The 16,608-nt window shown below is 38.0% G+C and overlaps 1 protein-coding gene across 2 annotated transcripts; it reads right to left on the bottom strand.

Moving 5' to 3' along the window:
• Positions 1-1,535: 1,535 nt before the first annotated feature.
• SPINK1 (serine peptidase inhibitor, Kazal type 1) lies at positions 1,536-16,275 on the bottom strand. Of its 2 annotated transcripts, none has more exons than XM_003266601.3 (5): positions 16,178-16,275; positions 8,491-8,737; positions 6,570-6,601; positions 4,989-5,095; positions 1,536-1,662 (listed from the first exon to the last, which is right to left on the bottom strand). In XM_003266601.3, exons 2-5 carry the CDS (start codon positions 8,543-8,545, stop codon positions 1,617-1,619), a joined length of 240 nt encoding a protein of 79 aa, XP_003266649.1. In that variant the 5' UTR covers positions 8,546-8,737; positions 16,178-16,275; the 3' UTR covers positions 1,536-1,616. The 2 variants fall into 2 exon arrangements, with proteins under 2 accessions (XP_003266649.1, XP_030682727.1); XM_030826867.1 differs by having other exon boundaries at positions 1,539-1,662; positions 8,491-8,770.
• Between the last annotated feature and the right edge of the window lie 333 nt (positions 16,276-16,608).

The raw sequence follows: 16,608 nt of genomic DNA, 5'->3' as shown, positions 1-16,608 counted from the left end.
AGAAAACCTGCTGCATCTCAGGCTTTGTTAGCTCTCTACCCAGTTTTCCATTCTAGGCTAGTTCTTCTTGAGTTTGGGAATTCAAGCTGCTTTTTCATCTTCTTCCTCCCCCTCCCCTCTTTCTCCTCCCCCTGCCCCTCCTTCTCCTTTCCCCCTCCTCCTCCTCTTCTTTCTTCTTTCCTCCTCCTCCTCCTCCTTTTCCTTCTCCTTCTCCTCCTCCTCCTCCTCTACCTCCTCTTCCTCCTCCTCTAACTCCTCTTCCTCCTCCTCTAACCCCTCTTCCTCCTCCTCCTCCTCCTCCTTCTTCTTTTAATAGCTGTACATACTTTTTTTTTTCTTTTGGGGAACTTCTTTAGTTTTATCTGATTTGCTTCCCTGAATATAACCACATAGTCCTTTTCAGTAGGAAGGTGTTATCTAAAGTTTCTATAGAAAAAATAGGCAATAAGAATAACTCACATGAGGTGATTGTAGCTTAATGGAGGAAGCATTAGACTTGAAGTCAGTCCTGTATTATGATAAAAACCTAAGCCTGTCGCTTTGTTTGCTTGCAATATTAGGCAGGAGATTTCACTTATTTCTAAGTTTACTCATAAGATAAGGATAATCTTATAGGGTTGTTTTGGCTCACACATAAACTCAAGCACACTGCACAAAGGTCTCTTGATCAGTTCATCCGGTCTATAGTCACTTTTTTCCTTGTCAGATTATCTTTTGGGAATGGTTTGATAGTAGAAGAGACCGTTCCCAAAGTTAATCCAGAATCAGGCCTCCCCACCTACCCGCCTCAGTTTAGCACAGCACAAACCTATCAGGCCCGGTGAAGCAGATCTCCTAGGGAAGCACAAGAGGAAGTCCTCCATCCAAGCCCCAGGTTATCAGGGACAACCACAGGCTCTACTTTACCACCATTCACCTTAGTAACTAATGGGGAACTGGCCCTGCTGGGGAAGAACTAAGGCTAAGTCCAGAAGCTGCTCCACAGCCTTGTTAAGAAAATGTACTTTTTTTGTTTGTTTGTTTTCTCAATGATTCAGATCTTTTTGAGACGATTACGTCTGACCCAAAATCTACATTCTGAGATAAATGGAAAATCTCAAAGACTAAATTCTATTCCAACAGATAGGCATCTCTATGCCCATGCACGTAGACGTGTGCCAGCCACAATAGATGCTCAATCAAATCCCAAGGAAACCTAAAGATGTTATTCCGATCAGCAGACTATGATGGGTAACATGTTTCTGGACTGGGTATTTTCCAGTTGTTCCTTAAAATAGTAGTCCAGTGCTCAAAGAATTACTTGTATTCATGATCATCTGTGCTCTGCCATTTAATATCTGCAATCACATTTTCTAAGGCAGTGACCTCAGGATGTGAGAAAGATGACGAAAGAAAAGGAATTGTGAGGGAAACTCTCTCTGAAATTACAGAATTCCTGGTGTTTTTAAAACTTGGTCTATTCTGAGTCTTGCCAAAGTCCCCTGACCCTGGTATAATCAAACATACCTTCGAGGAAAAAGCAAATGGAAACAACAGGGGATATTCAGATACATTTATTCAACAATCAGGCCAGCCAGGCCTCACGGTGACCTGATGGGATTTCAAAACCTTGGTTCTCAGCAAGGCCCAGATTTCTGAATGAGGATAGAAGTCTGGCGCTTCCTGCAGTAGAGATTAAAACAAAAAATCAGCTTAAACTTTACTGATCAAAAAGTGACTATGGGAGAAAAACAGGGGGAAAATAACAGCTACATTTAAAGTTGGAGAGGTTTGAGATTTATAATCTTTTCTCTGTCTTTCATTCATTTATACATTCACTTAGTCATTAATTCATCAAATATTTATTGCTTACTGTTGAATACACTAAGGATACAACAGAAAGGAAAAATATCTGTCCTTACAGTTTTTACAGATCTCGCGGGGTGTTACAGTGAACCCCCGAAATTAAACTCAAAACCGTTGTTACATCTTTTGCTCCTGATGCCTCTGCCTTCGCCACCAGGTTTCCATCTGAGCTGATGCCTGAGCTATTGTTGGACCTTCTAATTGATTGACCTTTCATCTTAGAGCTCTGGGGATTCATATCTGTGAGATCTCACAAAAGTAAATCATATATTTATTCCACATGATTCCTGCCAGTTCTAAACATCCTCCCCTCCAGATAAAACCTCTCTGTTCGCCCCACACTACCATTACCAAACCAGTTTTCTCTTCCCTAAACTAAATATCTCTAAATTTTGTAATTGTTCCCTAGAAGACTGTTTCCAGGTCTTTAATTTTTCTAACCATTTTTTCTTTGAGTGTACGGGCTTACAAAAATTCTTCTACTTCTCTATTGCTGGAGGACATCTGACTTCCATATACTTTTTTTTTCTTTTCTTTTCTTTTCTTTTTTTTTTTTTAAGACAGAGTCTCACTCTGTTGCCCAGGCTGGAGTGCAGTGGTGTGATCTTGGCTCACTGCAGCCTCCACCTCCCAGGTTCAAGTGATTCTCCTGCCTCAGCCTCCCAAGTAGCTGGGATTACAGGTGCATGCCACCATGCCTGGCTAATATTTGTATTTTTAGTAGAGACGGGGTTTTACCGTGTTGGCCAGGCTGGTCTCAAACTCCTAACATCAAGTGATCCGCCTGCCTGGGCCTTCCAAAGTGCTGGGATTACAGGCATGAGCCACCATGCCCAGCCAAACTCTTTAAGACTTTTTAATGTTTTCTTGTCCCACAATCATTAACTGCTCATTAATACTGATTTCCAAATCAGTTAGCATACATAAGCACACACACCTAAACAGAATAAACAAGAATTGCTATGCTGTTCACTCTAGTTTCATATATTCACCATCGACATATAGCTATGTAAATTTAAATTAGTTTAGATAATATTAAATATTCAGCTTATCAGTTATACTAGCCACATTTAAGTTAGTGTTAGCCATATTAAGGCTACTGTTTTGTGGCTAGTGGCTATGTATTAGACAGCATAAACATAGAACATTTCCATCATTATAGAAGGTTCTATTGGAAATGCAGGTTTACGGAAAATAATTTGCCAGTACAGATTCCCTGTGAAGACGTAGAAGGAATAGAAAAAGTGTTTATTGAATATATTTGCCAAGCACATGATCACCAAAAAGACTGATTTGCAAGCCCTTGTTTGGTATTACCTACTTGTCTCAAACTAGGGTCAGCGTCTGGCTTTAGTTACTAGGTAATAAGTTTGGGACTTTTAATCAACAGTAAAAAAGGCAATGTCATACATTAGGAAATATATTGTATTTGAGGAAGCAACATTTTGTCTCTAGACCTAAATTTTCTTATCTGAGAAATATAGGAAGAGAGGTCATGTTTTGTAGCATACAAATGTGCCTCCCATATTTACATATTTTTGAACAAATAGAAAGAATAAGCAGAAACTCGGAGGTTTCAGAGACTAAGCAGATAGGGTGTTCCAGCCCTCTACTAATATTTTTCTAATGTTTCACTGTAAATATTGAGTGGCACTTGGAAATTTCCCAAGTCTCGAAGCTGTTGTTCTCTTGCTTTCTCCTCCCATTGGATGGAAATATGATGTTTGAGCTTAATGTCAAGAACATGGATCATGAGAAAACTAACAGGTGGCTTCAAATTCCTTTTACAAGTCTTAATTATGGAAACGGATTCATTACAAAGTAGAATGCCTAATGTTTTGGGTCTAAAACTTCAGGATATTAGACCTCTCATCCAGGGGGCCTATTTCCACAATACTTGCTAAATTCTGAGAATTTTCCGAAATAGTTAAAAACAGCCCAAGAAGAAGGTTTGCATTAGAGAAAAGGGAATTTATGCAGTAGAATATAATGGAAATTTACACAGTCATTTGAGCCTGAGTCAAAGTCTTTAATATCAAGTCAATCTCAGAAAAACTAAAGTCACTCATGGAATCCCTTTTATTTGCTTTGTTCATTCCACACCTTTATTTAACCTGGCATGCTCTTTTGATATTGCCAAAATTCAGAGCTCTATTTAAATGGCATTCTATTCTTTTTTTTTTTTTCCTTTTTTTTTAGATGGAGTCTCACTTTTGTCACCCAGGTTGGAGTGCAGTGGCACAATCTCAGCTCACTGCAACCTCTGCCTCCCAGGTTCAAGTGATTCTCCTGCCTCAGCCTCCTGAGTAGCTGGGATTACAGGCGCCCACCACCACGGGGTTTCACCATGTTGGCCAGGCTGGTCTCAAACTCCTGACCTCAGGTGATCCACCTGCATCGGCCTCCCAAAGTGCTGGGATTACAGGAGTGAGCCACTGCACCCGGCTGGCATTCTATTCTTTTCGTGGATCCTTTCTTGGCCCCTTTTAATAAAAAATATGTATCTCTGCTTCACTCCTGTTGCACTTTACTTACACCTCATCTTCTGGCATTTGCCGCAAGTTATAAGAAGCCAGCCTATATGTGTTCATGATGTTTTCTTAGTCATAAGCACAAGTAAGACAGGGAATATTAGCATAATGCTTGACACATGCTAAGATTTCAGTTGCTGACTGAGATTGGAAATCTGTGTCGAATCTATTTCTCTGTATCCCATCACCTACTTATGGACACTGAGAAAATGAAGCTTTACTGAAACTGGCTTTCATATCCATGAATAAAAATACATTTTTGGTTATATAAGCTATGCAATTTATATTTGCATAACTGAGGGCTTTAAAAAACACAATCATTGCAACCACTAATAATTTTTTTTAATTAAAGGTATTTTGTGTGTATAAAATTTATAAAAATCCAAGCTATGGACTATTTTGCTGTAAAAAATGTAGGCTTTTATCATACAAGTGACTTTTAAAAAATAATATTTAATGCTAAATATATAAAAGGGAGAATAAGAAAGAGATAACTGTTTTTGGAAAAAGTAAATAGTTTGCTTTTCTCAGGGTGAGATTCATATTATTAGTACACTTGAAGATAACTAACTTAAAATATATAGTTTAAAAGAAACTCAAGTTTGTACTCACTGATTTTCAAAACATAGCACGCATTCATTGGGATAAGTATTTCCATCAGTCCCACAGACAGGGTCATATATCTTGGTGCATCCATTAAGTTCATTGTAACATTTGGCCTAAAAATGGAATTAAACAGAATTATTTCCCATTATTCTCCATTCTTGAGTTCATAGCAAAATCTCTGAAATGGTTTTAATTTCTCTGGGCCATAACTGTGATTGGGGGAATGATACTGTGTGTTGTAAGAGAAATAACCTAAGATCTGGAGACAGAAAACCTTGTTTTAAGTCATGCCTCTGCTATTTCTAAGCTGTGTGACATTAGTAAGTCCTATGGCCCTTCTGAAACTCAGTCAGTTCATCTGCAAAACGGTGATGATATTACCATTTCCCACCTATCTCATAGTGTTGTTGTGAGGTTTACACGGATGGGTGAAATAATGTTCAAGTTTGCAATTACTGCGGGTGACAGCATCTCTCAGGTTGGCCACATCTTGGGGCATGTTCTACCTTGTACACTGTAGTCCACACACACAGTGGTCTTCTACTAGGCACTTAAAGGCACTAGGCATCGTCCAGTGTTGGAAGTCTTTGCATTCTACTCTAGTAAGAGTTTATAATAATCAAATGATTGTCATTGTCCTAGACATTGTCCTAGTGCTTTTTATATATTATTTTGTTTAAACCTCCTAACTATCCTGTGAACTAAGTATTATATTCTTCTTCAGGTGAAGATAATGAGGCACAAAGCAATAAAATTAGCCAAGGCCACCCAGCTAAGGAATTCCTAAATTCAGAATTCAAACCTAGTCAGAGTTCCTGAGCTTTAGCTCTTAACTACTTTATTCTACTACATCTCCCCACCAGTTTTGTTTTACTAACACTCATTTTTTTTTTTTTTGGCTCAAAATAATGCCTCACTTACTTCGGAGCACCCTCCCTGATCTCTCTAACTAGGTCAAGTTCTTAATGGCAGCAGAACTTTTTTATAACATTTATCACCAATGTAATAATATATTCATTCATGAACTTTTGGTCTATCAGCTGTCTCTGACTAGATATAAATGTACTGAGAACAGGGACACTTCTTCCTCTGGTCTCCAAATTTACTGGAATTACCTTTTAAACAAAAAAATATGAAAAGGTTAGAGTTAGAATTTTTTCTAGAAGGAGAACTTAGTTTATTATTTTCTGTCGTTCATTATAAATTAGAGCCGCACCTTGGTGATTGGGAGAGCTGCATGCCAACATGGTCAAACTGGCTGTAAGGAGGAAGGGCTACTTGGAGTGAACTTGAGAAGGCTTCCACACCAAATACTTGTCTACAGCTATCACTAGTCTATATAAAAACCCCTTCACAGCAAGCACTATAGGACTACATGGAACTTGCTTATACATCAGTGAAATTGTCCTTCAATATATGCCTGTGGGTTGGAACTACTATTACCGTTTGCATTTCTCACGTTAACCCTCCCTAGCATTCATACTCCTCTTAACTTCAGGCTAAACTGAAAGGTGACAGCAAGGCTGCATTTTTGTTGGATCAAACTGTTCCAGTCTGAGAAATAAGAAATTACAAATATCTCTTTACCTCTCTTCCCAGGGAGTCAGCTCCAGTGTTACCTAGAAATAAATCAGATATGGTAAGTTGGGTCCTAAATGAGAGAAGTCAGATCCATTCTTCATCAGAATTCTCTGCTTTCATTGCAGACTGTGACTTCTTTACTAGGCTCTTTCATTCCCCACCCTTTCTGATTTCTATAATCTTCCAAAAGTATCTGACTGATTTTCCTGTACCCCTTCCTTGGCGAAATCTTAAAAAGATTAAGTAAAACTTTGATTATGACCAAAGTATCTCGATTTGATGTTTTAGGAAGTTGATCTATTTCCTTGAAAATAGAAATTATGCACTTACTGCTGGAAATGAATCAGGCACTGAGCAAATTATCTTTTGAACCCTCACAAACATTCTCAAAACCAGTTACTAGATCTTTAATCTCACAATTAGTGAAGTATAATTTTTATCTCAGTTTACAGATGAAAGTATGGAGAGTTTTTGTAACTAGCTGTGAAACAGTTATCATAAGCAGTAACCAGGTCTTCTGATGCAAAGTTAGCTTTTTCAATTATATTTAAATATCCTTTTGTAAGTAATGTTGAAAAAATAGAGTTCTTTTGCCAAATCACTATCAGGTCCCAAAGAGCTATTTCCAACAATTGCATCATATGGACTATGAGTCCAACTCACATTTGTTGAATTTACAGATAGTCAGAGTAGCCAATCTCTATTCCCCCAGAAAATAGCAGAGGTTTTGCAGACAACATATAGGAAATGATAACTGTGGATAAGTTCATGGAAGGGAAAGGGAACTAATATGATAGCAATCAAATAAGGAAACATTCATGAAAATTAATTTAATATCATCAATCTTTGAGGTGATCTGAGCAAAGCGGTAGTTCTTTGTATCTAAATTAATGAAAATTAGTGAGGCATCTATGAGCTTGGAGAATTTCCCCCGGGATAGTCAGAACTTGATATTGTTGGGGGCCCACTGGCTTTTAGAATCTAGTTGAGTCTAAAAACTGAAGAGCAGGTGCTCATCACAGGCATCTATTTGTATTAATTAACATGCATGAGGAGGGGGAAAGGGAACACTGACTGCTGCCATAAATATTCAGCAAATACAACAATCAATATTCTTCCTCTTCTTAGCAAAGTGCTGATTTGGCTCTCCACAGGATCCTTTGCTACATGAGAGGTGAAGTTGAAAATGTTAACCATTTCCAGTGATAAAAAGGAAACTGATCTTGGCTCTGCAGGTTCACAGTTGTCTGTCAACATTGTCAAGACGCAGTTGGGGGTATATGTGCACCATCTTTTCAAGCAGAATACTTTCTTTCAAAACGTTCAAAATGTGTAATGTAAATACACAAAACACAATTTTTGTATTTCCAGATACTAATAAGAAATACTAGAAATTGAAAATAAAAAATTCCCTTTTATCACATATATTAGCTATTCAGGGATAAATCTGACAAACTATACATGATTCCAGTACACTGAAGCCTATACAATAAAAAAAATTTTTAATCAGTCAAATTGTACCTTTTATACTGAATAACTGGAAGCTATTTTATCTATTTTATGCAATCCCATGAGAATTTAAAATTTGTAATTTGGCCTTACACATTTACAGAATTAGAAGTATACTTAAAGTTAAAATATTTTTACCCCTTTTCTCTACCATATCCCAACAAAGGGTCAGCCACATCAATAGAGGAAAACATTTTTATTTCTGGGAAGTTCTTACTAGTAGAATTGTTTTCCTTATAGTAGGTTAAAAATCCCTCTTACAACATAATTCTTACCTGTTGATCTTATTTAATCTCTTTAGGTCCAAAAGATCTCTCGAAGACTAGACTACATCAAAAGTCTAGAAGATAATGTGCTTCACAAAGCAACAGGTCAAAACGGTATTATTTAAATTTGAAAATTATGTGAAAGCACTTACCAGATAGACTCAACAGGGCCAAGGCACTGAGAAGAAAGATGCCTGTTACCTTCATGGCTGAAGTTCTGCGTCCAGAGGTCAGTTGAAAACTGCACTGCACTTACCACGTCTCTTCAGAAGCCTGGGACTGGAAGGGTCATATGGCAGATGGCAGCAAGGCCCCACCTACTGGGCTATATCACAGATCTCCCTGGTTATTGATTGATTCGTTGTCGTAGCCATGGCCTCCAGGTTCTGGGAATGTCACCTGTGTAAGAAAGGTGAAAGGAGCCAGGTGGGCCTGAAACATGCAAGGCAAAGATTCTGTCAGGAAAATAGTTCTGGTGGTTAGTTTGATCCCTAATTCCCTCTATGATTGTGGGAAAGTCATTCCCTTCTCAAGCCTGTTTTCTCACCTGTAAGGTGAACCCAGAGATCCCTTCTACTCTGTAGTTCTGGATAGATGAGCAGGTATGGATAGCTACTAGAAAGAATTTTATTCCAAGTAGGGTAAAACCTCTCCACTCTTTCTTCCTTTCCTCCACTCTTCCTTTCTTATTCTTCTTTCTCTTTTCTCTATTTTTCCATCACCCATTCACAAAGCCTAAAGTAGCTGATGGAGTGGCAGATGAGAGGGAAAGAGAGAGCATGAGAGAGAGAGGACTCAGTTCCCTAAAACGTGTATTCTGGAGCTACAGGGTGCTTGTTGGAGCCACTTTTGCTGTGCTTCTGTGTATTTATCTGGAAATTAAAATAATAATAACACCTAACTCAAAGGGTTACTCTTTCATTTGAGAATATGTGCTGGGTAAAAGAGAATATGTGCCGGATATCTACCATGTGTTATTAGAAGAGAATTCTCCATCCTCTCTCAAGTTTTGGTGTGTCTTATGAGTAGAGGTACTGATAACCTTTGTTTCAGACTATCTTTTTAAGGGTGTTTATATAACAAACGACCTTAGAAAATATGTAATGTCTCCGTCTGCATCAAAAGGCAGGTTTGTTTACTGTTTAGTGTAATAAAGTTAATATCTCCTTCTAGGGCAAAGTCCATGTTAATTGCCCTTTACAAAAGATTTCGGGTTTTTAAAAGCTTGGCCTTGCTTTCTTTTAACACACTGTACTTTCTCTGCAAGTGTCACTTGATGCGCCTTACACTGGCCTGTGGAAATTGGGGCTTGGGAAACCAGAACAAATTCCAACACTCTGGCTGTTGCTGTGGAATAATTAAGTCCCTTATCTCTGAGCCAGGAGTCTGTGCCTGCTGCCAGAAACCATTATAATGTGGCAGGCTAACTTCTTAGCTTCTAAGTAGGATAAAATCTCAAACCTTTCCCAAGTCATGACAAGAACTGTATTTATCTCTTGAGACAGATCAGTAAATAAAAATAGCAATCTCTGTCTTCATGGAGCTTCCATTGCATTTTTGTTGAGGGAGGCAGGCGACAAAAAATAATAAATGATTGTAAAATATATCAGATAAATATTATGGAGAAAAGGATAGGAAGGATAAGGGTGCTGGAGGGTTAAGGAGATATGTATCATAGCATGATCCGAGAAGGTCTTGCTTTTCAGGTGATATCTAACAGAGACATGAAGGAAATGAGGATTTGAACTATGCAATTATTCCAAGGACGTGCATTCTAGACAGACAGACTAGTAAGTGCAAAGGCTCTGAGGCTGACGCTGGTTTGACATGTTTGAGAAACATCCAGGAGGACAGTCTGGCTCCAGCAAAGGGATAGAGGGCAAAATGGAAGATGAAAAAAGGAAGCAGTGAGGGTCTAGATCTAGTGCAGGCTAGAGTAAGGACTTTGGTTTTTATCAAAGGGAAGCTTTGGAAGTGTTTAGTTCTTGACATCACTATTTTGATGTTTTACAGCTACCTCAAATCTAATATGTTCCATACTACTAATTTGATCTTTCACCACAGTATTTTTGTCTTTATTCTCCCTACAGCTTCTTTTCTTTCCAGTAGATCGCTCAAGCCCAAACCTCGTTGTTCTCCCTGACATTTCCCTTTCCCCTTTCTATGCATCATCTTCCACACTTAATTTGCTACCAAGTTCTGTTCTTGGATTCGTGTTCAAAATAACCTCAATCCGAGACACTTCTCATTAGCTTCCACTGTCATATCTAAGATAAAGCCATCATTTCCCCCCTGGGTTTCTGTATTTCCTGCAAAGAGTTTCTCAATATTTGTTGTTATTTCTTCCTTAAAGCTGCTGCCCATAGAACGGTCAAGGGATCTTTATGGACTGCAAATTTGATCATGTCTCTGTCCAGTTTCTCATTGTTCAGAATGCTCAGGAAGAAATTTAGGTTCTGCATGACTTGGCTCCTTTCTGTCTTTATTCCCCAAGAGATTCTTCCTTGCTGAATCTGGTCATGTCCTTGCTACATTGGTCATTTCTCTGTTACCCTTTACTAGGACCAACAAAACAAAATAATACAAAACAGCTTTTCACCTTCTAAGGTTAAAAGGTTAAGCGGTATTTTCTCAAGAAGCCATTCTTTCTGGGTCTTCCTTTACTTCTTTCTGCACCTAGATTAATCTCTCCTATTGTATGACTTCATAAAACCCTTCATTGCACTTAAAATAATTCCAACTCTATAGCTATTTGTATGATTATTATGTAATATCTCTTTATTTTTAGGGAGCAAATACAGTTGCTTTATTTATTGTAGCACCTAATAAATTGTCTGGAAAATAGTTAATACTAAATAAATATTTGCTAAAAACATAAATTAAGTGATAAATGTATATATTTCTGAAGACCAAGGTTTATGCCTTGTTCACTTCTGTGTCTCCAGTGCCTCCGGTTGAGTAGCCATTCATTGGTTCATCATTCAGCCTTTTATTCAGTCAACCATTAACATATTCAAATATTCATCAAGTCCTTACTATATAAAAATTTTTGGCTGAGTGCTAGGGAAATTGATATGATGTCTGCCCTCATGGAGTTTAGTCTTAGCATTGATAGATATTGGTTGGATCATATTTGATTTGATTTGGGATGAAAATATATTGGTTCTTTTCATCTCAAATCATCATTTAAATAGTAGTTTTGTGACCAGTAAGAAACTTCCAATAACCACTGTTAAGGAGGGTTCATATATGAGAAAAGGATTTTTTCTTGGGTTTCACAAGCAGTACGGGGAGAAGGGAATTGGCTGGGATTTGGTCACAGAAACTCATTAGATAATAATAGCAGCAGTAATAACTTTAAATTTAGGCCTGCCTGATGCCAAAGCCTGGGCTCTTTTCACCACACAGTGCTTTTTAAACATTTTGACTGTGAACCTGAAGTAAAAATTTTGGGTTATGGCCTAGTATATGTATTACATGTAGACATCGGAGCAGACAAACACAGTTGTTAAAAAACAAAACATAGTCTTATTATAGGTGAGGACTCTTGATAGATTTTTTTTATTCTATTCCATCTCAGTTCACTAATCCTAATCTGTAATTAGAAAAATATTTTGCTACACAAACATATCCTATGGACCCCAGCCAATCTTGTTTTTTAAATCACTACAATACTAAGATGAATTCTAGTTAAAAACGGGCCCCAAATTTGTGACAGAGAATGGCCCTTTGCAGACAACAAGTTAAAGAGGATAAACAAAACCCATGGAGAGAGGGGCCTGTCTCCAGTTATAAATCTGCCATTTCAACTGTGACATGACTGGGTAAAATAATTTTCTCAACTACAAAAATACACATCTTACAGTGTTCATGTGGTGTGAGAATAAACCGAGAAACCATAAGTAAATATTGTGCAAAAATATTATTCCTCACATCTCCAGGAATTATAATTGCTAGCTAGTAATAATATCACGCTCCTTCTGTGAATTAGAACAATAGAAAATATATTGAGGCCTCATACGATCAATTCTTGACAGAATAAATATTGTTTGCCCCGGGAGATGAGGAGTGCATTAACCAGAGAAATCCTGGTACCGTGCTAGACTATTAGTCATATTGAACGTGTTTACATTGCTCAACCTTGTGTACATTCTTTTCCTTTTCTTCTTTACTGCTCTGAGTACATATTTATGCATGTCTATCTTTGGGAACTCAAGCAAACATATTATGACCTATTCCCCTCTGATTCAAGGACTAATTATTCACCTGAGTAAAGAGTGATGACAAAACTCAAGAGAACTGCTCTAATGGATGTTGATAATACGTGCTGGAATGGGGATGTTGGGCTGGCAGCTGTTGATTTTCACATTCTGTGCCCGAAGTTTAACTGGTAAGAAAAAAATGACAGAAACTAGAGATATACAGCTTATTATACTTAGCCTGACATTTGGAGACCTCCTTGACATAGCTGCAACTTAACTCTTCAACTTTTATTTTTCATTATTTAGGGAATTTCATGGCTTTTCATTAATGACCTCTTGTTTTTATTCCACTGCTTGTTCTCCAGATAGGTTGCATGTGTACCTATTTGCTGTACCCATCCTCTACAGCTTGGGTAAAATGTCTGTGGTGCTTGATGCAATTAGGAATGATTTACTCACTTTCCTTTGCCTCTCATAGCAGTTTGTAAAGCCATCACTTAATAATTACGTTGATTACATCCTCATCATCATCATTATCACTATAGTCACTACTAATATTTTTCAAAAGCTTCTATTCATCAGTCACTGTAGTATTTTATTTTCATCATTTTAATCCTGATAGCATTGTTATCTCTCCTTTATAAGAAAGGAAACTGAAGCACAGAGATTTCAGTTTCTTGTTCCTGGTAACAGATTAACAGATATGGTATTTACTGATTTGTGTGTGTGTGTATGTGTGTGTGTGTACAAACTTAATCTTAATGTCATGGTTAGAACATTGGATTAAACTCCAAGAAGCCAGGATGCTTAATTTAATACTGCCACACAGAAACGGTTGCCCCCTCATCTATGTAAACCCTGCAATTAAGCGTGTCTCTGTTATAGCACATTAAACTGGAAATTCTAATTTTTCATTTTTCTTATTTGTCTCCTTTACTAAACTCCTGGATGTCATGACCTTTTATCTACAGAGTCAAGTACACTGTTAGATCCAGTGGCACCTGATAACATGTGCGAAATCCATGCCTTATAAGCATTTGTGGGCATAGTAGACTTTAATAAGATTGCAAAGAATTGCATCACACACTAGGCAACAAAATATTTTAAAAACATGTCAGACTTTATAACTACTCTTAACTGGAAGTCTTTCTTGGTCATTTCCCGCCAAGCAGTAGCAAAACTTACAAATGTTTGTTACTCCTTCTTCATTCTCTTTTCTACCCTCTCCAGCCAGGAATGAAACAACCAGTTTCTTTCCTTGTCTAGAACAGAAACAGATGACACTTTGGCTCTGGAGATACCATATCTAACAAGTTCTTTTCAGGATATTTTCCCAAAAAAGACATTTCTTTCCCTAAAATAAATTCTGGTGCCAGCTGTAAAGATAGTAACATTTCCAGTATGTCATTTAATGATTGAAAGTCTAATCTTTGCAGAATGACAGACCTCAGTTCAAACCTATGTGTAACTTTAAGCTAAACTTCACATTTATGACCCTCAATTTTCACAATTTTTCCTCCAAATACCCTCAAGCTGTATGGGTTTTAAAATTCAATTTTTTTTTGTAAATTTTAAAAAATTATATGATGCAGTTCAGAAAGCCCAGTGGTGCCTGGCACAGCACGCTTTAATCAAATACACCAATAATTCTTTGGCAAAACGTATCATGTAGAGAAAATAATTATCCTTAAATCATCTCTTGACAGATTTTGCTGTCAAATGAGTTACAAAATGAAACAAAAGAAAAACTTCTGAAACAAAACGAAAACAAAACAAACCCCTCTGTGGGGTTTGAAATGATGAATTAGGGACTGTGGACCTGTAGATGCTTCACAAAGTTGTTATGAGGAATAAAGAGGATAATGTCTTTACGTAAGGCTCATAGCTCAGACCAGGACGAAAGGGGTTAATAAGTGCCTGTGCCTACTGCTACTATTGCTGCCATATGGTGGCTCATGTCAAATCTGGGATCAACTACCTGCACTTTCTCTTTCCTTATATTGGTGTAATCTTTCCTTATTGTATGTTCAATTTATAGGAAACTTCTGAAACTGCTCTTACATTAACATTTTTCTTTCTTTTCTCTTTTTTTTTTCTTTCTTTCTTTCTTTCTTTCTTTCTTTCTTTCTTTCTTTCTTTCTTCCTTCCTTCCTTCCTTCCTTCCTTCCTTTCTTCTTTCTTTCTTCCTTCCTTCCTTCCTTCCTTTCTTTCTTTTTTGAGATGGAGTCTCACTCTGTCGCCTGGGCTGGAGTGCAGTGGCATGATCTCGGCTTACTGCAACCTCTGTCTTCCGGGTTCAAGCAATTCTCCTGCCTCAGCCTCCTGAGTAGCTGGGACTACAGGCAAGCACCATGGCACTTGGCTACTTTTTGTGTTTTTAGTGGAGAGGGGGTTTTACTGTGTTGGCTAGGCTGGTCTCGAACTCCTGACCTCAGGTAATCCACCCGCCTTGGCCTCACAGAGTGCTGGGATTATAGGCATGAGCCACTGTGCCCAGCCACATTAACTTTTCTTACAGGGACAAGCCATCCGTGTTGGAGGCCACCTGTCTTGGACCCACAAGAGTTTTATGAATGCCTCCCATCAGCGCTTTTCGCTAATAGACCTCTAAGTCTCGTTTTCCAGAAGCTTTGCTCTTCTCTCAATCTGGCACTGATGCCCTATAGCAATCATTAACTAAATGTTCAAACATAAGACAAGGAAGCATCCAGTTGAGAAACGTGTTTACTGGAAGAAAAAACAATTGTTTCTTGTAACATGTGAAAATCAAAGAAGAATTCTGTAGCTAAAGGTAGTAGCGTATATCTGGGGACAAAAGGTCAATTAATGAATAACCACATTTCAGATAAGGAAATATAGAATGGCTGTGGAACGACTATAGCAAGAGGGAGAGTGTATGAAGATCATAAAAACAATTTCAGTAGATTCTGGCTTCTGGTCCCGTACTCTTAACCAAACCTCTTATGTTTTATTAATGAATTTATTCTTGTCAATTCATATGACCTTTTTTACTTTTTCTCACTTTTCTAGATGTATTGTATATATCTCCAGACTCTAGTTGGCTTCACTGTACTGTGAAACATTTCCACATAATGCCCTGATATCATTTCAAACCTTTATACTTTATAAAACATATCTGATTACTTTATTTTTTAACAATTCTCCTTTCCCAAATTTCTCCAGTTCTCTTGAGAGCATAGCCACTATTTCAAATCTTAGGTTTAGAGTCTCCTTGGGTCTTGTTCTTTGCTTTTCCATGGCTCTTGATCTAATCCGTCATCAACTTTCCTAATTCATCTTTCATCTACGTTCATCTTTCTATTCATCTTCCATCATTCTAGGCCTAGAGTATTCCCCCATGGTTCCCCATGGTCTCTCCTACTTGCTATAGGCTATCCATCTCATGGTCTTGAAGAGGGAGAGGACCTGGACTGGTGACTTGATCTGCCTCTCACCAACACTGTGATCCCTGTCCCCTCTTTCCCTCACCAGCCTCCTATTTCCCCTAACATTGTCACTGTATTAGTCTGCTCTCATGCTGCTAATAAAGACATACCCAAGACTGCATATTTTATAAAGGAAAGAGGTTTAATTGACTCACAGTTCCACATGGCTGGGGAGGCCTCAGGAAACTTACAATCATGGCAGAAGGAGAAACAAACACATCCTTCTTCACATGGCAGCAGCAAGGAGAAGTACTGAGGAAAAGGGAGAAAAGTCCCTTATAAAACCATCAGACCTTGTGAGAACTTACTCACTATCACAAGAACAGCATGAGGGTAACCACACCCATGATTCAGTTACCTCCCCACGGGGTCCCTCCCATGACACATAGGGATTATGGGAACTACAATTCAAGATGAGACTTAGGTAGGGACACAGCCAAATCATATCAGTCATCAAACCATGTTAAACCTACTTGTCTCTATCTCCATATTTGTTTTGCTGATTCTTCCTCTGTTCAGATGATTATCAACTTGTTGAAGTTGCCTAACTGTTCATTGCATCCTGCTATTTTAAAAAATATAAATGTATTTTAGGATAGTTTTAGATTTGTCAAAAAATTGT

The sequence above is a fragment of the Nomascus leucogenys genome, chromosome 2 (assembly GCF_006542625.1).
Source record: "Nomascus leucogenys isolate Asia chromosome 2, Asia_NLE_v1, whole genome shotgun sequence".
Taxonomy (NCBI): Eukaryota; Metazoa; Chordata; class Mammalia; order Primates; family Hylobatidae; genus Nomascus; species Nomascus leucogenys.
Note: the sequence above shows the minus strand (reverse complement) of the source record. Positions and strands in the feature narration are given on the sequence as shown.

Bases quoted from the DNA above. Each gene is read 5' to 3' on its own strand.
- SPINK1 (XM_003266601.3), bottom strand. From the start codon at position 8,545: ATGAAGGTAACAGGCATCTTTCTTCTCAGTGCCTTGGCCCTGTTGAGT. The intron at 6,602-8,490 runs GTAAGTGCTTTC...ATTTATTTCTAG, and splicing joins GGCCCTGTTGAGTCTATCTG to GTAACACTGGAGCTGACTCC. The intron at 1,663-4,988 runs GTGAGTACAAAC...TCTCTACTGCAG, and splicing joins GTGCTATGTTTTGAAAATCA to GAAGCGCCAGACTTCTATCC.